We start from the raw sequence: 25544 nt of genomic DNA on the forward strand, positions 1-25544 counted from the left end.
CCCCTGCCATGGACAGGGCCACCTTCCAGCAGAACAGGTAATTTGGGAATGTTCAGCTTTGCTGCCAGCTCAGATCCAGGGAGTGAATGCCACTAAAACCTCATTCCCACTCAGAGCTGCTGGGACTGAGCTGGGAGTTTTCCTACAGATACAAATTCCCAGAGCAGGAGAGATGGCTGGAAAGGGGACAAGGAATGGGGGAGCCTGGAGTGCAGGGTGGTTTTTATAAAGCTAGAGCAAATGAAAGGGGAAGTTACAGTGCTGCAGTCCATGGGAAACTCATTTTAATGATAATGTGAGGAATCCAAGTTTCTCCAAAGGCTCAGTTATAAAATCCAACACCCCAGAAGTGGATATCAGCATCCACAGAGCATGAAACAACTGAGATGGGAGAAACCTTCTCTGTGAGCACAGAGCAATGAACCCCACTATCAGCAATCATCCAGAAGATGAAATCATCCAGCTCTGGGTGCCATGAAAGCCACAAAGGCAAAGCTGCAGAGCACTTTGAAGAAGCAGATTGATTTGTTTCACAGGCACAGCTGCTTCTCCCAAGGAATCCCTCTTGAGCCACCCTGCTCCTTCTATGCCCCAGCAAGCACAAACCAGGCAGCAGATGAGCCAATATTCCTTGACCAGAGTTTTGAGGTTTCTTTGGGTCAAAAGAAATATCTTCTGCTGGAGGGAGGAGCTCCTGGAAGGGGAAAAAGGAAAATACATCACCCATCCTCTTTCCCACATGGCAGAGTTTTGGATCTCCAGCCTCAAAAAACGCAGGATTAGAAAATAAATTATTTAGGAGATCAGATCATTCATTCCATTGCATAAAGAAAACACTCAGATCTCAGAGTCACTGCTGATAAAAGAATGAAACAACTGTAGTGAGCAGCAGGAAAATGCATCCAACAGCCATCAGCAAAATCTGCTTTGATTTTGCTGAGGAGTTACCTGAGTTCTGTTTGTACCGTTTATGCAAACAAACAGGAGCTGTGCAGGCACTGTGTGTGACTCCACAGACAAACACTGTCAGCCACATAACCCAAATAACTCACAGTTCAGCATTTACAGAAAGGCTGACAGCAGCAGCTGCAAAGGAATTCCAGTAGCTCCAGAAAGGTTCTGTGCTCTGAAAACAGAAATATCAACACGTGCATGGAAGTCACTCTTTGTGGGTCTGCAAGGGCTCAAATCTGTGCTCCAAAATGCCAATTTCCAAGGATTCAGTTCCTGATCACCTCCTGTGCACCTGACAGCCCTTCCAAGGCCCCACCTGAAATTCTGGTGCCTCTCCCACCCAGTGTGTGCAGAGACTCCCAGAGGCTCAGAGAACCAGGGAATGCAGAGCAAAACAAGGAACAGAGGTGGGGTGTCCGGTTTTCGGCTGTTTGGAGGGCCTGGAAAGGCCCGGGGTGGCCTTGGGGCAGCCCGCGTATCAAGGGACGAGAAGAGGCTTCAGTTCTTCTTTCGGTTTTTATGTTTATTAATTGTTTATCTAAAAGATTTTCTCTCGGCCCGACAGAGCTCTGCTCAGCAGCCAGCCATGAGCACACCTGTGTCCGCCCTCCGTACAGTCACCTATCTTTATACCCAAAGTTACGTGTACAATATTTACCATTTTCCCCAATACCTTTCACCCTTATTGCCAGTGCACTTTTAGTAATGACCAATCCCAAAGTGCCACCATCACCAAAGAAGATGGAGGAGAGAAGAAGAAGAAGAGACAGGACACCCCCAATTCCTCCATCTTACTCCTCTAAACCCCCCTGTACAGAAATCCTAAACCCTGTGTTTCACCCTCTAATTAACTAATCCCTTCACCATTCACCCCGGTGAAACCCTCCTATCCTCATACAGGTGTCGTCTCCTGTGTAGGATCAAAGTCCAGCCACCAGACACTTCTGGAACATTCCAGGACTCCCGAGCCCCCCAAGGGTGCTCTCGGTGACACCTCAGTGCTGAGGTGCTGAGATCCCACAGTGGGGCACCCAGGGGGAGACTGGAAAGCAGGAGATTTAAGGGATTTAAACATTTCCAAGGATGCCAGAGCAACAGGAAGGAACAAGCAGAGTTTATTCATTATCCAAGTGTCCTGCAGGGACAATTCCAAAGGGGATGCTGTTGGGGCAGTATTTTATGGACTACTGAAGGTGTTTGCAAGGACAAGCAGCACTGAGGAACTCAGGGCTGGGCTGGGCTCCCCCTGCTCAGGATCCACTCCCAGGGAAAGCACTCTGAGCAGATTTTTAAGCAGCAGAAGGCAGAACTTTGCTAACACGTCTGTTTATATCCCAGCATTTCCCTCCAGGTTTTCCATGGTTTGTGGGAAGGGAGAACAAGAGGCTGCACAGCCCTCAAGGACTCTGATAAACAATCCAGAGCAGAGGAGGGAAACAATTCCATGAAATACAAACCCCCCTTAAGGCAGCAGTGAGGGCTCTGGTCCCAAAATGGGGGAAGAAAATGCAACAGGGGGATTTCATTCCCTCTGCTTTGGCACAAAAACACAGTGTGGGCTCCGAGATAGGGGTATTCCTCTAGGATTTCCAGAGATGGGAATGCAGAGAAGTCAGGAAATGGGAGGCTGAGGAGAGTCAGGCCATGGCTGAGCCCCTGCTCTCAGCTTTGGGCACAAAGGGCTGCAGAGCTGCCCACAGAGCAGCACCAGGCTTTGGAGGGCACAGTGAGGATGATTTCACTGTCTAACCCAAACATTCCCATCATAATTCCATTTATTTGGATGTGTACTGAACCCCAGATCATCTTTGAACAACAGTGATTTCCTCGTCTTGAGAAACTACAACAAATTCCAAAGTATTTTCTTGCAATTCTTCTCCCAGTTTTCATCTGTTGCTTGTTTTTCTCTATCCTATACAGATTCCATGATTGATTTATTATCATTTCTCATCCCATTGGCACCCCCAGTCCTGCTGATTAATTTCTGTTACAACCTCATTAATTCCCTTCTATAAATACTTCATTTCATTTTACTGCTTTTTATAGTTAACTTTGCTTTTTGTCCTCCACCTGGGGCTCTCACTTTCAATTTTCCACGAGGCAGTGGGCAAAGCCTGAGCTGAGATGCAGTAATTACACCTCCCTGCCCTGGCAAACAGAATCATTTATTTTCCTTATGGATGGAGGCAGCTGGGAGCTGCTCTGCAATCCCACAGCAATCCCCCAAAAAACAATTCTTCTGCCTTGCCAGATTAATAATGGAAACTGCTGGTTTCTGGAACCTGAGAAACCCATGGAGATGGATTACAATATCCTGCAACATTTGCATTGAGGAGAGGTTGACTCACAGCCCAGGCAGGCAGATCTGGTTCCACCTGCAGGAATATTAAAGCAGCAGCCAATCCATCACTGCCACAGCAGCTCAGATCCAAAATCATTGGAATTCTGGAGCTGACTGCCCACAGGAGGCTCTCCCAGTTCTTCACCCACTGGAGTTATGATCCATTCAGTCTTTCCACCCCTTCAGCCTTTGCCACAAATCCCTGGGATCCTCTGAAGGTTTGGGAAAGCTTCTCAGTGCTTCTCCTAGAAGTGTGAGCATGTCCTGAAACAGAAAGCAAACATGGGATAATTCAGGATTGTATCCCTGCCATTTCTCATGGCCTGCAGCACACACCCAGCCCCTCAAGCCCAGCCAGAGGGGCAGCACTCCTCCACACACTTTGGTGGCTTTGAAAGGATTCTGTTTGAAGGATTCTGACCCAAAAAGCAGGATTCTTCCCTGAGGAGGGACAGGGAAAAGCAGCTGGCCTTGCATGGGGGAAAAAAGGGAAAAAGTGAAGCTTCACCTGAGGCTGAAGCTCTCAAATCTTAGGTAGGGAGTGAAGTAGAGTCAAAATGCTGGAGAGTGGAATTACACAAGGGAAGAAAGGAATGTGTGGTACAGCACAAACTCCCGGCTTGCTCAACATGAGAAGAGAGCTGGGAGCTGCAGGAAGGCTCCTCCCTTCAGGCTCCCCCTCCCAAGGAGGGAAAGAAGAGCTCTTCCATCAGGAGGATGTGTGATGGTGCTCACAGGGGTCTGAGGGTGAGGGAAGAGATGAGGATCTGACTCCATGTTTCAGAAGGCTGATTTATTATTTTATAATATATATTATATTAAAACTATACTAAAAGAATAGAAGAAAGGATTTCATCAGAAGGAAAGAATGAAAGCAAAGGTTTGTGTCAGGGACAGAGAGTCTGAGCCAGCTGACTGTGATTGGCCATTAATTAGAAACAACCACATGAGACCAATCCCAGATGCACCTGTTGCATTCCACAGCAGCAGATAACCATTGTTTGCATTTTGTTCCTGAGGCCTCTCAGCTTCTCAGGAGGAAAAATCCCAAGGAAAGGATTTTTCAGAAAATATCATGGCCACAAGGATCCTCCTGAAGAGCAGCCACGGAGGCCCAGGGAATTCTGCACATTTCATTGCTCCCCCAGCTGCTCCAGAGGCAATTCCTACCCACAAAGCTTCCATCCCTGGGACACTGGCACAGAGACAGGAATGGCAAGCAGAAATCTCAGAGTATCCCAGAAAAAATCCCAGTATTGCAGAAAAACCTCAGCCTCCATCACACATTGCAGTGTCCAAGATTCCCAAAGGGTGAGCAAGGAAGCCCAGTAGGGGCAGTCACCTCCTGTCACCTCATTTAATTTGCAATTTCAGCTTGGACAGAAAACAAACTGGGGAGGCACAATCAAAAGGGACCCAAACCTTCAGCTTCCAGCAGCTCCAATGACTTGAGGAGAATGTTGGTCCCAAGCATTTCATTACTGAAATGGACCCAAATTCTATTTTGGTTTGCACTGATCTCACTGCAGGGAGAATCTGAATTACAGATTCTTTCATTACAGCACCTATAAAATGTAGCATGAATTTTTTTTTTCAGCAATATTTGCTTACCCTGGAGTAAAACTGTTCTTCCAGTTTCTCTTGGATTAAAGCACCTTCCAGCAAAGTCTTTTTTTGCCTGAGAAAGGCAACCTTGGCCAGCTCTGCTTCCTTCTGCTGGCAGCCAGGACAGGTTGAAACCTCATGGATTTCAGCTTCTGTCACCTGGAAGAGGAAACTTTGATGCCATGAGCAATCTCTGGCCTGGCAACTTTGAGAACAATCAATAAAAATACACTAAAGACAAAAACTGGCTTTTTAGGCAGTGCTAAAATAATTCAGAGTCACAATTCCATCATCTATAACTGCTCCTGTGTGCAAGGCTTTAAGCAGCAACCAGAGGGGCTATGATTATAAATGATATTTATACATTTTATAAATAAATTAAGAGGCAAATAAACTCTGAGCCATTAGTTCAAACATGCAGCTCTGAGGCAGGATCCAGCCCAGACTCTGCAGCTCTGTCTGTGAGATAATCAGTGCTCTCAGTGATTCCTGGGTCAGCTTATCCACCAGGAAATCTTAAGCTTATTTAACAGCATTACACAAATCCCAGGGTTTGTGCTTTTATGAAATATCAATGGTTTTATCTGATCTAATTGACTCAGATTCCAGCTGGCTCCACAAACACATTCAATTGCTACAAAGACAGAGGAATCAGCCCAAGGAAGTCCCATCCCAGCCTCTCTGGCCCCTTTGCCCTGACTTCTCTGCACAAAAATGTTGTGTGGAGCTACAGACAGAACCAAGCAGATGAAGACACTTTTCTCAGGGAATGCATTCCCACAATGGAAGACAAATAAAGAGAAAATAAAAAAATCCACTAAATTTGCAAGGAAGGTTAACATTAACAGAAATTTAAAAAGCAGATGGCTGAAATGTCAAAATTGTTTTAAAAGACAGGAAGGCTGAAATAATTATCACATCAGAACTGACTTGAAAGTGTTATTTTTAGGTGCTGGGCTGAGGGGAGGAGCTGGGGCATAAAACCCATCCTGTGGTGGGAAAAAACCACTGGGCTGGTGACAAAAAAAAGAGATTTGCATAGGGTAAAGATGAGACAGAGGCTGAGGTCAGCAAGATTTTAATGGAACTGTTTTTATCAATATTATCTAATACCTGAGAAAGCTGGGAGCACAGGGAGGGTCTGGTTTTGGAATTCTTCTAATCCTGGAGTCCCAAAGACTTCACAACAAATAATAAGCAGAATAATTTGATAAATAACAGGGGCAAACACAATCAGAGAAAAAGGCTTTTTCCTTCAGCTGGCCCAGGGCTTCTTGTAAAATAAATGATGACCCCAGCCTTGCTCAATCACACAAATCAGGATTTTATCAGCAGACAACAGTTTATGGTGATTATTTGCTAGCATCTAAAGTGATGTATTGTGACCGTGTTCACAGGGGTCTGAGGATGAGGGAAGGGATGAGGATCTGACTCCATGTTTCAGAAGGCTGATTTATTATTTTATTGTATATATTATATTAAAACTATACTAAAAGGATAGAAGAAAGGATTTCATCAGAAGGCTGGCTAAGAATAGAAAAGGAATGGAATGATAACAAAGGTTTGTGTCTGGGACAGAGTCCGAGCCAGCTGACTGTGATTGGCCATTAATTAGAAACAACCACATGAGACCAATCACAGATGCACCTGTTGCATTCCACAGCAGCAGATAACCATTGTTTACATTTTGTTCCTGAGGCCTCTCAGCTTCTCAGGAGGAAAAATCCCAAGGAAAGGATTTTTCATTAAATGTGTCTGTGACAATGTCTAAGAAATGAGAAGATTAAATCTTGGGCTGTCAACCCAAAACCTCTTCCAGAGGCCTGAGCCTGGCATCAGTAAGGTCTGCCTGCCTTGATCCTGTTATTATGGTTTATTTCTGAAGCATATCTCCCAGAATTTCGGGGAAATGTCCCTTTGTGTGCCCCAGTACCTGTTTCAGAGCCTCCCTGGTGTTTTCCAGCAGGATCCTGTTCATCAGCTGGGCAGGAACAGCACAGGGCTGTGCTGGCTCAGCCTGCCTTGCTGTGGCCCTGCAGTGCAGCCTCCTGGCCCTGCGTGCCTGCTGCTGCTGCTGCTGCTGGATGCTGCTGATCCTGCTGCTGCAGAAACGGCCCAGGGCTCCCAGCTCGGCCTGGGACAGCCCAGAAACTCCTGCAAGCAACAGGGAAAGGCGTCAGGGGCTGTGCCAGGGACAGAGGAACGGCAGCTCTGCATCCGCCAGAGCTCCTGAGGGCCAGGCAGGGCCAAAGGCAGGGCAGGCCCCGCCTGCGGCAGCGCAGGGATCAACACATGAGGGGTGTGAGGGCAGCTCCGGGAGCCTGCACAGTGAATGGCTCTGAAATCGAAATTTAAACACAAATCTGCATGGGAGCTGCAGGAGCCTGCACAGTGAATGGCCCTAAAATAATAATTTACACAAATGGAGATGAGAGCTGTAGGAACCTGCACAATAAATGGCTCCAAAATCAGAATTTAAACACAAATCTGGATGGGAGCTGTAGGAACCTGCAGAATAGTTGGCTCTAAAATCAGAATTTAAACACAAATCTGGATGGGATAGGAGCTGTAGGAACTTGCACAATAAAAGGCCCTAAAATAGATTCCAAATCAGAATTTAAACACAAATGTGCATGAGAGGTGTAGGAACGTGCACAATAACTGACTCTAAAACAGACTCCAAAATCAGAATTTAAACACAAATGGGACAGCAGCTGTAGGAATCTGCACAATGAACGGCTCAAAAATCAGAGTTTAAACACAAACCTGGATGGGATAGGAGCTGTAGGAACTTGCACAATAAATGGTTCTAAAATCAGAATTTAAACACGATCTGGAGAGGAGCTGTAGGAATTTGCACAATAATTGTCTCTAAAAGAGGCTCCAAAATCAGAATTTAAACACAAATCTGGATGGGAGCTGTAGGAACCTGCACAATAAATGGCTCTAAAATCAGAATTTAAACACAAATCTGGATGGGATGGGAGCTGTACGAACTTGCACAATAAATGGCCCTAAAACAGGCTCCAAAATCAGAATTTAAACACAAATGGGGCTGGGAGCTGAAGGAACCTGCACAATAAATGGCGCTCAAAATCAGAATTTAAACACAAATGTGGATGGCAGCTGTAGGAACCTGCAGAATAGTTGGCTCCAAAATCAGAATTTAAACACAAATGGAGTTGGGAGCTGTACAAACGTGCACAATAAATGGCTCTAAAAGAGGCTCCAAAATCAGAATTTAAACACAAATGTGGATGGGAGCTGCAAGAACCTGCAAAATAAGTAGCTCAAAAACAGACTTCAAAATCAGAATTTAAACACAAATAAGGAAGGGAGCCATAGGAACCTGCACAAGAAATGGCTCTGAAATTGAAATTTAAACACAAATCTGGATGGGAGCTGCAGGAACCTGCACAATAACTGACTCTAAAACAGACTCCAAAATCAGAATTTAAACACAAATGTGCATGAGAGGTGTAGGAACGTGCACAATAAATGGCTCAAAATCAGAATTTTAACACAAATAGGGATGGCAGCTGTAGGAACCTGCAGAATAGTTGGCTCTAAAATCAGAATTTAAACAGAAATCTGGATGGGAGCTGTACGAACTTGCATAATAAAAGGCCCTAAAACAGGCTCCAAAATCAGAATGTAGACAGAAATGAGGAAGGGAGCCATAGGAACCTGCACAAGAAATGGCTCTAAAATCAGAATTTAAACACAAATGTGGATGGGAGCTGTAGGAACTTTTACAATAATTGGCTCTAAAATCAGAATTTACACAAATGGGGATGGCAGTTGCAGTAACCAGTAACAATAAATGACTCAAAAATCAGAATTTAAACACAAATGGGGATGGGAGCTGCAGGAACTTGCACAATAATTGGCTCCAAAATCAGAATTTAAGCACAAATCTGGATGGGAGCTGTAGGAACCTGCACAACAAATGGCTCTAAAAGAGGTTCCAAAGATGGGAGGAAATAAAAAGACAAAAGGTTCATGGCACAGGATAAATAGATTAGCAAAGCCAGCAGTTAAACACTAAGACATTAAATGAACAGGGCTGAACACACGTGGGGTGGGAGGGCAGCTCTGGGAGCCTGCACAGTGAATGGCCCTAAAATCGAAATTTAAACACAAATCTGGATGGGAGCTGTAGGAACCTGCGCAATAAATGGCCCTAAAATAATAATTTACACAGGAGTCTGTAGGAACCTGCACAATAAATGGCTCCAAAATCAGAATTTAAACACAAATCTGGATGGGAGCTGTAGAAACCTGCACAATAAATGGCTCTAAAAGAGGCTCCAAAATCAGAATTTAAACAGAAAGGGGGATGGGGGCTATAGGAACCTGCACAATAAATGGCCCTAAAATAGACTCCAAAATCAGAATTTAAACACAAATGGGATGGCAGCTGTAGGAATCTGCACAATAAATGGCCCGAAAACAGGCTCCAAAATCAGAATTTAAACATAAATGTGGATAGGAGCTGAAGGAACCTGCACAATAAATGTCACCAAAATGAGAATTTAAACACAAATGGGACAGCAGCTGTAGGAATCTGCACAACAAATGGTTCTAAAATCAGAATTTAAACACAAATGTGCATGGGAGGTGTAGGAACTTGCAAAATAAATGGCCCTAAAATAATAATTTACACAGGAGTCTGTAGGAACCTGCACAATAAATGGCTCAAAAATCAGAATTTAAACACAAATGTGGATGGGAGCTGTAGGAACCTGCACAATAAATGGCTCTAAAATCAGAATTTAAACACAAATGGAGTTGGGAGCTGTACAAACGTGCACAATAAATGGCTCTAAAAGAGGCTCCAAAATCAGAATTTAAACACAAATGTGGATGGGAGCTGTAGGAACCTGCACAACAAATGGCTCTGAAATCGAAATTTAAACACAAATCTGGATGGGAGCTGTAGGAACCTGCACAATAAATGGCTCCAAAATCAGAATTTAAACACAAATCTGGATGGGAGCTGTAGGAACTTGCACAATAAAAGGCCCTAAAACAGGCTCCAAAATCAGAATTTAAACACAATGCGGATGGCAGCTGTAAGAACTTGCACAATAAATGGTTCAAAGATCAGAATTTAAACACAGATGTGGATGGGAGCTGTGGGAACTTTTACATTAATTGGCTCTAAAATCAGAATTTACACAAATGGGGATGGCAGTTGCAGTAACCAGTAACAATAAATGACTCAAAAATCAGAATTTAAACACAAATGGAGTTGGGAGCTGTAGGAACCTGCACAACAAATGGCTCTAAAAGAGGTTCCAAAGATGGGAGGAAATAAAAAGACAAAAGGTTCATGGCACAGGATAAATAGATTAGCAAAGCCAGCAGTTAAACACTAAGACATTAAATGAACTGGCTGCCAATAATACAGATTTAGCACCTCACCACCTGAAACTGCACCTTGCTAAACCCAAATGAATTAATATATCAAGAGAGATCTCATCAATAACTCTAAGGAGCAATTTGTAAGAAAAATTAGAGCAGTGTCCACTGAAGGCACCCTGGAAACACCTCCAATAAATTCCACAAACTCCAGCAAGGCCATTTTTTGGGAGAAAATGCAATTAGAAAACACTTCTTATCTAAAGCTTCAACAATCATTTCCTAAATTCTTTAGGAGATCTTATTTCAAAACCATCATTCCCTTTTTCATCTTCCCTTATCCTTCCCAGGGGCACATAGAAATAAATAAAAGAGAGATCAGACTTCAGCTGGGTGGGTTGGGATGGATTTCCAGCTTCACTCAGGGCTTTGGGGGAGATTTTCCAGAGGCAGGGCAGCATTTCATGGCCAGCAGCTCAGCATGGGGCTCTCCAGGTTTCCATGGGCAGATTTCCCCCAAAATCAGGCAGGTGGTGACCCCAAAATTCCTGCTGGGAGCTTGGGTTGGATCATTTGAACAACCCTCCATGTTCTGTCTGTTCAGGATTAAATTCAATTAAATTCAATGAAATTAAATTTCCAGACTTGGCATTCCAGTCCCACCACACAAATCTTCAAACCACTGAACAAGTGGAATAGAAAACTTCCCCCAAACTCCATGGGATTTATTTAGCTCTGAGTATCCCAGAAAAAAATCCCAGTATTTCATATATTCCACAGGACAGTTGTGGAATTCTGCAAGGAAACCGAGCATCTCCTCAGAAATCCAGTGTTTCTAAAGGAAAAGGGAATCCATAATTAAAACAGGGATTTTGTGGCTTCACGGACAACATGGGAAATGTGTTGAAGTTCAGAATTGAGCATCACAAAGCTATTTACTCCTCCTAAGATGATGTATCAAAATTATTAAAAGGAGACAATTTATAGACACATAAATAAGAATTAGCAACACCTTAAAATGGAATTTAATTTTAAAAAAATTCTGAGGGAGCATCATAAATATGTGAGTGGAAACCTCCATGTCAGTCATCAGGTGATTTTCCTTACAAGAATTGTGTAAAAAAGTGGAAATCCTAAGAAGATGTATTAAAATGATTAAAAGAAAAGACAATTTATAGACACACAAATAAGAATTAGCAACACCTTAAAATTCCATTTTAAGGTGTTGCTAATTCTTTAAAATTCTTTAAAATTTAAAATTTTTAATTTTAAAAAAATTCTGAGGGAGCATCATGAATATGTGAGTGGAAACCTCCATGTCAGTCATCAGGTGATTTTCCTTACAAGAATTGTGTAAAAAAGTGGAAATCCCAAGATGATGTATCAAAATGATTAAAAGGAGACAATTTATAGACACATTAACAAGAATTAGCAACACCTTAAAAGGAAATTTAATTTTAAAAAATTCTGAGGGAGCATCATAAATACCTGAGTGGAAACCTCCATGCCAGTCATCAGATGATTTTCCTTACAAGAATTGTGTAAAAAAGTGGAAATCATGTGCCACTACTGGGTTTAATCACACTAATGAAACATTCCTGGCAGGTTCATTTATGCTGAACACAGAATGAATAAAAAGATTAAAAAGTTACCATTGTGAGGGGGGAAAAAACCCAGAACAAAAGCATTTGAGTACTCAGAGGGAGAAGTAAAACACATCAGGTCCACTGAGCATTTAGTGACAGTTTAATACCAGCCTGAATAACTCACTTGAGGTTCTTCTGACATCCACAAGTGCAATTTTATTAAGAATTGGTTTCTAATAATGCATAAATCCTGTGCTGCCACACACCCACCCATCTGCTCATCTGCACCTCCAGACTTCAGAAGAAACACTGGAAAAGGGAGCAGCAATTTTTAAACCTCACTGCACGACTCAGGGCTGGAGTTATTCCTCCACATTAACTCATGCTTAACAGCAAGTTCAGAAAGAATATCAATTAGGGATCAAGGACTAGAATTTTTCTGAAAGAAACCCAAAATAAAGATGAGGAAAGTTTGTCTTTTAACTGAAGTATTTGCACATTCAGATCTCCCCCAGGTGTGGGAGGTTCACCTGCCCAGGGGATCCCAGCTCCTGCTTTGGGTTGGGTTTATTCCATGTAGATTCCCTGTTTTCCATGTGTGATCCAGACCTGCTGCAATGCACAGAATCCCTGCCAGTGGCCATGGCTGCTCCACAAGGACATTTTCCTGATGTTTGTTACTCCAAATCCAGTGTTCCCTCTCGGTAAGGCAGAGCAGGTGACAGCAGCACAGCAGCAAGCCCAGCCCCATCTCACCCAGGAAGGTCACAAAACGTGGAATGTTTGGGCAGAAAAGCTCCACAAAGTGCAGGAAGCAGCCCAGGAGAGACCAGGTAACCCTCATGTCTGCACCCCAAACCCTGCTGAGGGAACTCAGTGACCTGTGGAGCTTTTGCAGGTTTTTTCAGTGACCTATGTGGGTTTTAACTCCTTAAATGTCACACTTAAGTGTGACATTTGAAATCCACCAGGAGGGAGGAAAAGAAGAAAATATTTATGAGTTTCCTTTTCCTTTGATGTTAACTTTGATTTAACAGGGAAATTGGCAGGCATTTTGTTGTTATTATTCCCTTACCAATACTCTATTTTAAAGAAGGTAAAAAGAGATAACTGTGGAAGGCAATAATCAGAAACTGCTCTTCAGTAAGGTTTTACCTCTGCAGCTCCAGATTGCATCTTCATAATGCCCTAGATTGATTTTACAGTTCAGATGAACATGCTGACAGCCTGACCTGCAAAGAACACGAGAAAGACCCCTGCAGGTACCACAGGGCAGAGAAACAGTGAAATGTCAGGCTGTTCATCACAAACAGGAATTTCAAATGAGTAAAACTCCTCCAGCACAGTGAATCATCCCAGAGTCACACAGCAAGCTGGGCTGCAAGGACCTCAAAGCCCATCCAGTGCCACGCTGGGACACCTCCCACTGTCCCAGGTGCTCCAAACCCTGTCCAACCCAGCCTTGGGCACTGCCAGGGATCCAGGGGCAGCTCCAGCTCCTCTGGGCAACTGTGCCAGGGCCTGCCCACCCTCCAGGGAACAATTACAGGAGCAGGGCAGAAAAATAAACAGGCAAAGCATTTGATGGAGAGGCAGCCGGTGAGCACAGCACCAGCCAGGGGGTTAAAGAGCCCCACCTGAATTCTCAGATACAGCCAAGCTGAAGAATTGCCTTTTCCTGAGTACATTTTAAAGATGACTAACATGGAGCAATCTCTGTGGAACGGAGGATTTACACTCTTGTTGTGATGCATTTGCCTAATAACAGCTCGTGCTTCCACACTGGGGTGCAGGGACAAAGAACTCTGATGAAAATTCCTCACTTCACCTGAGGCCAGCGTGTTTTCCTTCTTTCAGCCCACAAAGAAAACCATGAAAAATAAAAATGACATTCCAGAGTGTTCCTACAGGCAAAGCAGAACCTTTTGCTCCCCCATCACATTTAACCCTATTAGCAGTAAGATGAGAAGGAAAGTCTTGAGGCAACAAAACAAACCCCAATTCAGAGCACCCTGTGTGCTCAGTGATTCACTGAGCTGAGTGTTCTGAGGGGACTCACTGTGCAGCAATCCACTTCCAGGTGAGCTCATCTACTGCACCAAAAAAACATCTCCAAGCTGCTAAAACAATACAAGAGTTGGGGGATACCAAGTGCTGAAGGATTAAGTCCAAGAGAAGCATTTACAGATATCAGAAGAATTGCTGTGGTTATTTTATGGTAATATTCTGCAATTAAAAAATGCAGTGCATGGCTGATGATGATTGATTTGGGGATAGCATGGCTGGGTACTGTGTTTGCATCAGAGAAAAGCAGGAACCATATTTTGTGTTCTTCATATGGATCATTGGAAGCACCAATGTACCTGAGGCTGCCACAGGGACAAGTGACAGGAGCAGCAAGGACAAGCCAGCTCTGCATCATCACCTCAAAATCATGGAACAGGATTTGCTGCTCCAGCCTCAGTGCTCTCTCTGACTCCCCCTGCCACCAGCAGCCTCCAGCCAAAGGCACACATGTCGGATCTCAGGATCTCAGTCCTGAGGTGCTGAGCCACCGAGACCACCTTGGGGGGCTCGGGAGTCCTGGAATGTTCCAGAAGTGTCTGGTGGCTGGACTTTGACCCTACACAGGAGACGACACCTGTATGAGGACAGGAGGGTTTCACCGGAGTGAATGGTGAAGGGATTAGTTAATTAGAGGGTGAGACACAGGGTTTAGGATTTCTGTACAGGGGGGTTTAGAGGAGTAAGATGGAGGAATTGGGGCGTGTCCTGTCCTTCTTCTTCTTCTTCTTCTCCTCCATCTTCTTGGTGATGGTGGCACTTTGGATTGGTTATTACTGAGAGTGCACCGAGTAATAAGAATAAATGGTATTGGGGAAAAATGATAAATATTGCACACGTAACAATGGGTATAAAGATACGTGGCTGCCCGGAGGGCAGACAGTGTGCCATGGCTGGCTGCTGAGCAGAGCTCTGTCGGCTGAAAGAAAATCTTTTAGATAAACAATTAATAAACATAAAAACCGAAAGAAGAACTGAAGCCTCTTCTCGTCCTTCGATATACGGGCTGCCCCAAGGCCACCCCGGGCCTTTCCAGGCCCTCCAAACAGCCGAGATAAACCGGACACACACATTCCCTGGGGAGGAACTCACAGGGATCTGCAAGGCCTTCTGTGAATAAAACCCTCTGAGTGAGTGCAACTTCCAAGGGAAAACACCCCCAACCTTCAGCTGTGGCTCATCCTCCCCTCAGTGCCCCTGAGCCCACCAGGTCCCTCTGTCTCCAGGAGTCAGTCACAGGGCTCTGCTGGATCTTGGGCAGATTCTCCTGCAGGAGCAGGCCAGGATGAGCTGCTCCCCACTGCCCTGAGTGCAGACAGTGCAGGAGATGAGTCAGGAGCCCCAGCACGGACACTGGGGAAGGAGCTCTGCTCTCACCAGCCTGGCAGTGCTGCTTCCTTAGGGCAGATGGGGGCTCTGAGGATGCTGCAGCACAAATCCCACACCATGAAGGGCCCAGGCAGGAGGATCCCTGTCCCACAGTGACCCACAAAACTCCAAGTGTGCTCACCTCCCATCAACATGGAGATTGAGGAAGGTTCCCCGTCTGCTCCCATTATTTTTTTGCTCAGTTACAGCTTTTTTGCTCTTTTTTCTTAATTCAAAATAGCATCTCTGACCCACTTTTTGACAGACTTTAGCAGGGCTTGCATCCCACCATCTGCTCTCACAGTTCCTTGCATAACTGGTACATGGAAATGGATCCTTGCTTCCTCCTTTCCCTTCTCCTCCTCCTCCTCCCTGCACTCCATCATTATTTGGGTAAAGCTGCTCCATTGTTCCTGCCAAACTTGGAGCCCTACTGCCTCCCTCAGCTTGGGAAAGGAACTAGAACAGGGCAAACAATTAATTCAATTATCAATACTGCTGATTAACAAGGGGGGAACACCCGTGTCACACAATAATTTCTGAGGTCATGTTTATTTTGGAGGGAAAAATGCCCAAATTTCCTCTACAGCTGGAGAGAAAAAACCTGAATTAAATTAAACAATTAAATGTCAAACATGGGGACATTTTTGAATGTACTTTTCCAGGTTTTGTGGTAATGCATCACCAGGATAATGTCACTACATGGGGGGAGCATCAGAGCCATGTGTGATATGGGAGACAAGCTGCTCTCCAAGAAAGCATAAAAGAGAAACTTTGCACTTAATTACTTGGCTAATTAAGCCAGGCTAATTAGCTGGCTTGATTTAATAGCCTGTGTGTAAAATTTAAGTCAAGTTTACATCTCCTTCCAAAAGAAACAATTACAGGCTCTGCTGAAGTTACCCAACTCACCAGCAGGAGTTGTGATGGCAGATTTGTCTGGCCTAATCCCAGTGTCTTTATTTTTCAGATCCATCCACTTTCCCATGGCATCAATCCATTTTCCTATGGCAGCTCTTTCCACAGCTGCAGGATCCACTGCTTCAAACTCCTCCTCTGCAAGGAAAAAAGGCAACTTTGAACACACATTGTGAGGAGAGCAAAGTGGGTGGCAAATAATCCTCCACTTGAATGTGCCAGCTCTCCCTGCTAGGGAGGAGAAACCCTGAGCCACAGCAACACACAGATGAGGCCACAGATTTCAGCTCCTGCTTTATCCCTCCTCTGCTGCAGCTTTGAGGTCCTACCCAGCCCTCTTCAGTATTTTAAATCATGGAACTATCCCATGGAAAAATTGTTTTATGGCCCAGCTACTTTTCATTCATGGTAAAAAGTAGCTTGGAGAATTGTTTTTTAAGGTGCCAACTGAATTTCAGCATCACAAGATTACTAAGGAAGGATTTCCATGGCCAAGTCCTTCCCATGGAGCTGTCTGAAGCACGGATCTGGGGGGCACTTTGCACAGCAAGGACACTGCATGCAGTTTTCACCTGTTTATTTTTCCTGATTCGAGTCCCCAGTGCACTGACTGGAGCTGTGCAAGGCAGGCCTCAAGCAGGGAGAGCTCAGCATACCTGCAGCACTTTGGCCTGCCAGTGATGCTGAGCTTTCCAAAGCCTCTGACACAGCTGCCCCCTCCAAATCCTCTGTGGAACACCAGGATCCAGGTGCTTCACTCTCCTCCTCCTCGCTGAAGGACTCAAAGGTGTCTCCTGAATAGTCCAAGGCAGAGCTGCTGCGGCTCTGGCTCCGCTCCAGCCCCTTCCCATGGCTCCTGGAGCTCTCTGCTGGGGCGGCTGCCATGGGACAGCACTGCAAATAAAAACAAAACCAAGGATTTTTTAAAATCAGTTTCACTGGATTACTCACAGCAACATGGGAGGTACTTTGGGATGTTACAGCCACATCTCACCAGATTTAACCACCACAACAGGTGGGTAAAATCACAACTCAGTCGTGATCAAACCAAAGCAGGGATTAGAGCAGCACAGGCTCAGATCCACAGGGGAAATGCACAGAACCAACTAGCATTGAACATCAGCTGTGAAATCTGAGCAGCACTCTTTGCAAATCTGTAGTGGATTACAGTAATGCTTGGATAAAATTCTTCATTAAAAAAATAATCAAATTTCCCCCTTTCTAGTGTCTGAAAGGAACTTACAGGGAAGAAAAGGTAAGACTATTTACAACACCAGGTAGTGTCAAAACAAGGGGGAATGAGCTGAAATGGAAAGAGAGGATGGTTAAATGAGATAGTGGGAAAAAACCTTCCACCACCCCAGGCTGCTCCCAGCCCCATTGTCCAGCCTGGCCTTAGGCACTGCCAGGGATCCAGGGTGGGCACCCTGTGCCAGGGCCTGCCCACCCTGCCAGGGAACAATTCCCAATTCCCAATATCCCATCCAGCCCTGCCCTCTGGCAGTGGGAGCCATTCCCTGTGTCCTGTCCCTCCATCCTTGTCCCCAGTCCCTCTGCAGCTCTCCTGGAGCCCCTCCATGCCCTGGCAGGGCTCTGAGCCCTCCCTGGATTCTCTCCCTCAGCTCTCCCAGCCCGGCTCCAGCCCTGCAGCGGCTCCGTGCCCGGCAGCTCCCCCAGCCAGGGCCGTGCCCGCCCCTCACGGGCTCCGGGAGCAGCTCTGCCCTTCCCTCGCTGCTCTCAGCCCTCATGGACGGGCTCTAAGAGCGATTTTTCTCCCTCTGGCCCTCAGAACCTCGCTCCTTACCCCGGCCCGGCTCCCCCAGGCGGGCGGGAAGGGGCGGCCCCGGGCGCTGAGGGCGGAGCGGGGCGGGGAGCGGAGCTCAGGCCGGCCGCGGCTGAGGCGGAAAATCCGGCCCCGAAATGCTGCCGGGCTTGTGGGGTCGGGGTTGAATGGTGCCGGATTAGTGGGGTTGGTGTTGAATGGTGCTGGTTTGTGGGGTTGGTGCTGTGCTGTGCTGCACGTTTCGTCCCGGCTGAGCCCCACAGCGAGTGTGGGTCTGGAGAGGGCTCTGAGGAGCTGGAGCGAGTCCGGCGGTTCGCGAAGGGTGAGGGAGCAGGGCCGGGGGAGCTGAGCTGGGTGTTCATCCCTGCCCTGGGTGTGTTTGATCCCCCCTGGGTGTGTTTGATCCCCGCTGGGTGTGTTTAATCCCCACAGGATCCCCACATTGCACAAACACCGAGAAAGGGCTGCCCGGAGCTGTGGCAGCGGCTTGTGGTAAAAACACCTCACGGCCAGCTACAGCTCTGCCACAAGGACACAAAAGCCTAAAGAAACACTAGGGGATTTTTAAATTACTTTTTTTTAACCTTTAGGACAGTGTATTACACCCAAGAAGATGAAGGCAGGTGGCCTTGGATGTGACACTTCATGGAAATAAGTATTCCAGGGCATGAAATCTTTCTGTATTTTCAGGTACAATTTCCATAGGTTATATCACGATTAAAGCAACTCTTCTCTATTCTGGGGTCTTTAAAATTGTTATTTCAGGTTAGCTAATACCACTTTCTGTTTTGAGGTGGTTTTTTTTGTTTGTTTTGGGGGTTTTCTTGTTTGTTGTTTTTTGGGGGGGATTTTGTTTGGAGTTTTTGTTTGGTTTGTTTGTTTGTTTGCTTTTGTGGTTTTCTTTTCATTGAAGTCTTTTTTTTTTCAAGAAAAGCTGATTCTCCACTCCTGGGATGGCACAGTGTGTTTGCTGTCACTGGGGTTTTATCCTCATGCTGAGTTTGGACTGCCTGGCCAAAGGACAAGAGATTTTGTCTTCTCTCACATTTGAAGCGCAGCAAAAGTGATCTTGTGTCTCCTGGAACAGAGAACTCTGTGCTGATCTCTACATTTCATACAAAGAAGGATTGGGCAGCATGAGATGGATGCAGGAAATGCATTGATGCAGTGGTGGAATAAACAGCTGTGCCTACACATTGTTCAAGTTGTAACATTCACTTCTTTGCTGAGTGAGCTGCTCGGGGCTGGCCCTTTTCTTGTAGTTTGCTGCAAGAAATTAAAATAAATTAAGTGGGATAAACATTTCTTGTACCTTTTCTGCCCGTTCAAACCAGAGCAGTGATCAGAGGGGTGTGTGAGTGGAAGGGAACTGCAGGAGCCAGCTCAGTGCCAGGAGCTCATGGAGAGAGGAATCTGGAATTCTGGGATTATGGAATTCTGGAATTCTGTACAGTTTGGATCAGCCAGACCTGCCTTGTGCTCTAAACCTGCCCAGCCCAAAGTTCACCTTGCAGTGGCTGCTCTGAGGTGTTTTCCTTCTCAGGAAGGCAGCCAGGCTGAGGGAGGTGAGGAGCTGGAAGGATCTAGAAAATAAAGTGAGAGATTCCATGCTCTGGGTTAAAAACCACAGGGAAAACAGGGCTGGGAGAAACATTTCCTTTTCTTTAAAAATCTAATCAACATGCACAGAGAATAACCCAGAATAACAGAATAACCCAGATCCCCACAGCTCCCACTAAATGCTTTGATTATTTAGCATTGCCCATTTTTTATGGAAACAGTTGACATTAGATTATTAGTGACCTGGGTGGTATTTGATTTTTTTCCCCCGGAGGTTAAAGACTTTGTAGTTTGCTGTTCTAGGTCCTTTTTAAAATTCATTTCAGGGCATGAAAAATATATTGTTCCGTCAAGTTTATTTCTCTGACATTTATTCAGTGCAGAGTGTGATCCTAATATTAAAGGTTTTTGATTTGAAGCCCGGGATACAGACAAGGCTTTTCAGTGGTCTTCCCTAAACCAGGACATTTCATCACTGCCTGGGAAGTTATGATGTTGGAACAGCATAATTATTTGAAGGAGTGTTTGTTTTTCAAGGATTTGTGGGTGATATTAGATGGCTCAGCCCAGTTGTGTCACAAGGTATTAAGGTTTCTGCCTGCTGAAGTCATGGAGCTGGGCCCATATAGAGCCATAAATAATATTGTGGGAGAGCCAGTGACAGACTTTGACTCCAGCTCAACTCTTTATTACTTGTTATATTAAATTTAAACACAATTGTTGAATTCCTTGCTGTGGGCAAAATGCTTTTTGATGTCTCCTTCTATTAAAGTTGTAATATCCCTTTTAGCCTGTGAAACTCACTCTTGCCAGGTGTGTTTCTCCAATAATTAATGATGCCAGCAGAATTAATTGGGCTGGCACCACAGGGTTGGGCATCCAGTTGGGAATTATGGGCTGAGGCCAGTGGAATAAAGCACATTTTGATTGTGGGGAAAGCTCATGGGGCTCAATGATGAGATGCTCATGGGCTTTACTCTGTAGGAAAGGGCAGATCCAGGCTGGAACATTTTTTTAACTCTGGAAATACGAAGGACAAATGCAAGAACTCTTAGGAAATTTGAAAGCATTTGTTGACAATTTAAGATACAGTCAAGGTTTTTTTCTCTTTATCAGCACAGAAAGTGCTGCCAAGGAGCCCCCAGACACCATAAATCATCCAGGAGAGTGCAGAGGCTGAGCAGATTACAAAGGAAAGGCTCTGGGGCAGGCAGCACCCTGAGAAGTCATTGTTTAGGGCCTGCTGTATTTTCAATGGTCATTTCAGCTGCCATTAACTCCCATCCCTAATTAGGAAATGGATTGATCTTTGCTGGAGACTGGCAGGTGTCCCTGGCACATCAGAGCTCTGCATGGCAATGAGATGGTGAACGTGCCCACTGAGTTTCAGACAGGGGAAAACAGAAAATCCATATTTTAGGCAGCTGTTGCTAATTGTGCTTTGGGATTGGTGTTGGAAGCAGCACTCCATCAGCAAGGCCATCCCTGCCTTCCTGATTTTCCTTGTGCTTTCAGCTGGAGAAATATCCTTCCTCACCCTGTCTAAGGAGGTGGGAAACAGCAAATTTCATCTTCCTCCTTTATGCCTGCAGATTTCCCCCTGAGTCCTCTCTTCTTACAGAATTTCAATAACCCAGTGGGAAAACATCTGAAAATGCAATAAAGTTCCATGAGGCAGCATTATCAAATCTCCATTCACAGGGATGGATATCCATGGGTATGGAAACATCCAGCTCCTCACTGGACGCTGAATTCCTAATTCCCATCTTCCCCAGCAGCCTCAGATCCTTTGTGTGTGAATGAATCAGTGCTGCCTCACCCCAGCAAGGTGTGAATCTGGGAAAAGCCCAGGTCCTGCTGTGCCAGGACATCCAGAGGAGTTTGCATCAGTTCTTTTTGACCCAGAGTTATTGTAGGTGCTTTAAATAGCTGGATGTTGGAGAGCAGTGATTTTTTCCTTGTTTTTCCAAGGAATATTCCAGCCTGAACATGACATTAATTTGTAGCAAAGAGGAGAATCAAACCTGTCTAGTGAAGGCTTGAGATTCCTTCATTTTCTTCTCTCCTTTTATTATTTTTGCCCAGTGATTTCCCTGTGGCCCATCCTGCTGAATTCCCAGTGCATTGTGGTGGGAAGAGCTTCCAAAGGGATCAGCAAAGGCAGATCAATACTGCACTTATTGATCAGTTTGCTTTGGTAACAGGTTGATTCTTTGGGAGTCTTTCAGGATTGGCTTCAAACCAATGAGTTACTTTGCCAGTTCAGCAAATGCTTTCATTTAGAAATGGCAGCTTTTCCTACTGACTCTGTGCTTAGCCTAAAACCACAGGATTTATTCATTCCTTATTCATTCCAATTCCTTGAAGCACTGAAGTGCCCTACACCTGCTGTGGGTCATAGCAGCAAGGGATTTTCTGTTTTCCTTTCCAGTCCTTTGCTGGTGGAATATTATTTCTACTGGAGAACCTGGACTCATTCTGTAGTTCAGAGGACTTTTACAATCTCTCCTGATTTTAAGCTCATTTCTGAGCAATCTCATGGTCCTGGAGGCAGGAGCATTTCCCCTCTGGGAAGGAGGTGACTTGTTTTCAGTGATTATATTTTTTGGGAAAGAACTTCTCCCTTCATTTTCTGTTTGATAACTCAGAAAACAAACATTGATTTGAAGTTTGGCGACCAGTTTGTGCCACTTTTGTGTGTAGATATTTGAGGACTTCAGTATCCTAATCTGAGGCAGATCCCCTCAATAAAGCCCCTATAATCTTAAATAGTGATTTTATTTGTGGACCAGGCAAATTCCTTGCTGCTTTCCGGAACATTCCTCAGGTCTCTGTGCTGAGTAATGCTGCAGCTACTGAGTAAACCTGTCCTTCCCTCTGGTTATAAACAAAACAACTGTAAAACTGGTAACTCTCAACTCCCATTATTAGAATGTCAATAATCCCAAATTATTTCAGGCTTTTAAGAGTTCCTGTTAGACTTGGGAGCATGCAGATGCCTTAAAACCCAATTAAGGGTACAAATGGGAAGACAATTTGTACTGACTCATATCATTTTGAAGAACATTTAAAACACTGATTTCTCTCCAAAGACAGGGAAAATAAGGGTGAGTGCTGGGAAATCAAAAGCATAAAGAGTAAATGGCTCCTGTAAGGTCAGACTGGCAGCCTGGATTCTCACTGGGGCTGTGGCAGATGCATGTTATTCATGATTAACCTTTGCTAATTGTCTAATTGCTTGTGGTATCAGTGGGAGTGAATCACCTTTCTCATCCTCAGTATGAGACCCTCACAAGTGCTGTGCTTTCCCCCCGAGTTTCCTGAGCTCACAGGTGGATATTTGTGAAATAGCTGAGCTCCATTTGAGAGGCTGAGGCACCACAGCAGGAGAAGGTTGGTGGCAGGAAGCTGGCAGGGAGCTGGGCAGGCAGGTCAGACACTGCCATGCCCAGGAGACTCCCAGCTGTGGGGATGAAGGGGATTTCAGGGTGCAGAGCTTTTCAAATGTTATAGATACATATTAAAATATTGGCTTTTTGCAAATGTTAAAATGGATTTTATATGTGTGGTGTTAAAGTAACTTTGTTATACAGTTTTTATTTCTGTAGTTAATTAAGCTCATTAAAATCACTGATATAAGTATGCTTTTGTTAAAATGCCTGCTGGGATGGGATAACAGCCAGTGAACACAGGATGAGGACCCTGCTGCAGAAATTCCAGTTATCAGCACTCAGTGCGGACAAGGCCCAAAACCAGGAGATGATAAGAATGGATTAAAACCACAAGCAAGGAATCTGCATGCTCTAAAAGGGTGGAACCAAGGAGGAGCCATGCTGAACAGTTCTTGGAACATGTAAACTAGTTTGGGGGAAAAGTTTACTATGCATAATTGTTTATGAATATGCAACAGGCTGATGCAATAGAAATGGGATATAAAGGGTGTTCCCAAACCAGCAGGTGTGCTCTTGGCTGATCCCACAATAACCTTTGCTCTGTGCTCCTTGTCTCCTATGGCCCTTTATTAAACTTTTTACATTTTCCCAGGAGAGTGAATGTTTTTCACACAAACACTGTCAGAGCCAGCCCAGGTCTTGTGGGGACCACAGAGATCCCTCCTGTGTGTCTGAGATGCTTGAGCACAGCTGTGCTCCATCATGTCCTTCCATCTGATAGCTCAGTGATACCCCAGTGATCTCTGCTGGGGGAGGGAGGGCTCTCCAGAAGGAAAAAGGGAGGGAACCAAGGGCAGGATTTGTGTCTGAGTTCAGCTGAAGGCTCCTGCTCTGCTCAGGCCATGCAGGGAGAACAGAGGCTGATTCCCCCTGGCTCCATCCAGAGCCAGATTTCCTGAGCTCTGCCTTCCTCCCTGAGAGCTGCCAGCCCACATCCACAAGTGCCACTGAGCCTTCTTGAGCAATTGTTGAATTTCTGCAAGTACCAGAAAAGCACTAAACCAAGAGCTCAGCCCAGCCCTGGTGTGTGCTCTGAGGTAAATCACCTATCCCGTGCCAGGAGACCAAGGCTCCAGTAAAAAGGAGCTTGATGATCTGATTCTAATTAGTTTCTTGATTTAATGGCAGTAATTTTCCTTTCATGATGGTTGCCATTGCCCCAGCTAGCAGGGATAATAGGCTTGGTTTCCTCACAGGCTCATTTCTGATGCAGCCTCTGTTGAATCTTAAGCAATAACAACCAGAAGCCCACGGTTACTTCAAAATTATGGGATTTCAGTGGTTAAAAATGTCATGTTCTCTCACCTGAGTTGTTGACTGGGAATTGCCAGTATAAGAAAATGAACAGTCATAAAATTAAAATATGGCTTGAGTTGACTCCAATTCCTTCTAAGATGATCTTTTTGTTTCCTTGCTGATTTAAACACCTGCAAGTTAAAGTCCTCTTGAAACCAGAAATGGGCAAATAAAATTTTTAAGGAAATTAAACAGCATGGGATGGGATGTGCTTACACCAGTAGAAAAGCAGAATGACTCCACAGAAGATAATGAAAAACAAGGGAAACAAATGGACTGATCTTAATGACCTAATGGGTGAAACTTCATTAAAGTAACATTCAGTTTAGGTTACCTGAACCAAAAACTGAATGTTTTGGTTCAGTTAACCAAACTGTAATTTTTGTCCAAAATTATACCTGAGCTGCAGAGCTATCAAAACTTGTAGCTTTAATTATTTTATTTTCCTTTTTAACTTTAAAAAAATTTCACTCTCCACAGCTGGATTAGAATTGGATGAGGGATCTTCAGTTTTCCCCCGTCTGTGATTTGTACAATCCATGGATGGATTCAGCTGGGGAAAGTTGTCTGAAGGTTTTGCCTGGTTTGAGCTGCTTGCCAAGCTTTACTCCCTTCATGAAGAATAATCCTACATCTCCCTGCTTTTGTCCTGCATTAAATGGAATTTCCCATTATTATTTCTTGCACCTATTTACCTTTCTAAATTCTTCAGGCCAAGGAGTGCTCACAGCTCTGAGGCCTTGAGCTCTCCAATTCCTCATGCACAGAACACCTGCTGACTCCTGTGATAACTCAAAAGCCTCTGCTGGATTGTTCCTGAATTTTGAACAGCAAAATACATTCACAGTCCCCTCTTAGTTATGAATAATAATAATTCAGTCTCTGATCCCCTGCACACTTATTTATGTGTAAAGGTGCAGCCATATGTGTAGTGCTTTGGGAATAGTTTATTAAAGAAAAGCCAAATTGATTCTATGCTGCATTTTCTGTGATGTTCATTAAATATTGGAAGTAAAATACTTATAAAGAATGTATGAAGATGCATTTTGAATGAAAATACATAAATGGAGAAAACACCCACTGGAATGTGCTGATTGTTTTCATTAAAACATGAAGTGTGAAGATGTATTTCTGTTCTGCCAGGAGTTTGTGCTCAAATGTTCTGGAAGATTCACAGCTCCTGAACATGTTCCCATCCTGCAGAGCCCCAGACACACAGAATTTGTGAAGAGCTCTTCTGTTTGAGAGCTCTG

At 44.7% G+C, this 25544-nt stretch overlaps 1 protein-coding gene and 1 long non-coding RNA gene across 5 annotated transcripts; one reads left to right on the forward strand and one right to left on the reverse strand.

Moving 5' to 3' along the window:
- Positions 1 to 1807: 1807 nt before the first annotated feature.
- Positions 1808 to 18137, reverse strand: C4AH8orf48 (chromosome 4A C8orf48 homolog). 4 transcript variants are annotated; one of them, XM_064712999.1, is made up of 8 exons: positions 18005 to 18114; positions 17444 to 17503; positions 17195 to 17354; positions 16857 to 17094; positions 16195 to 16338; positions 6834 to 7054; positions 4907 to 5059; positions 1808 to 3559 (listed from the first exon to the last, which is right to left on the reverse strand). In XM_064712999.1, exons 4-8 carry the CDS (start codon positions 17083 to 17085, stop codon positions 3461 to 3463), a joined length of 846 nt encoding a protein of 281 aa, XP_064569069.1. In that variant the 5' UTR covers positions 17086 to 17094; positions 17195 to 17354; positions 17444 to 17503; positions 18005 to 18114; the 3' UTR covers positions 1808 to 3460. The 4 variants fall into 4 exon arrangements, with proteins under 4 accessions (XP_064569069.1, XP_064569072.1, XP_064569071.1 ...); XM_064713002.1 differs by lacking the exon at positions 17195 to 17354; XM_064713001.1 differs by lacking the exons at positions 17195 to 17354; positions 17444 to 17503 and having other exon boundaries at positions 18005 to 18137.
- A 38-nt stretch (positions 18138 to 18175) lies between these two features.
- Positions 18176 to 19285, forward strand: LOC135447859 (uncharacterized). The gene is made up of 3 exons (XR_010440333.1): positions 18176 to 18305; positions 18574 to 18673; positions 18913 to 19285. It is a non-coding gene; the product is annotated as an uncharacterized LOC135447859 (long non-coding RNA).
- Positions 19286 to 25544: the final 6259 nt, after the last annotated feature.

The sequence above is a fragment of the Zonotrichia leucophrys genome, chromosome 4A (assembly GCF_028769735.1).
Source record: "Zonotrichia leucophrys gambelii isolate GWCS_2022_RI chromosome 4A, RI_Zleu_2.0, whole genome shotgun sequence".
In the NCBI taxonomy this organism is placed as follows: domain Eukaryota; kingdom Metazoa; phylum Chordata; class Aves; order Passeriformes; family Passerellidae; genus Zonotrichia; species Zonotrichia leucophrys.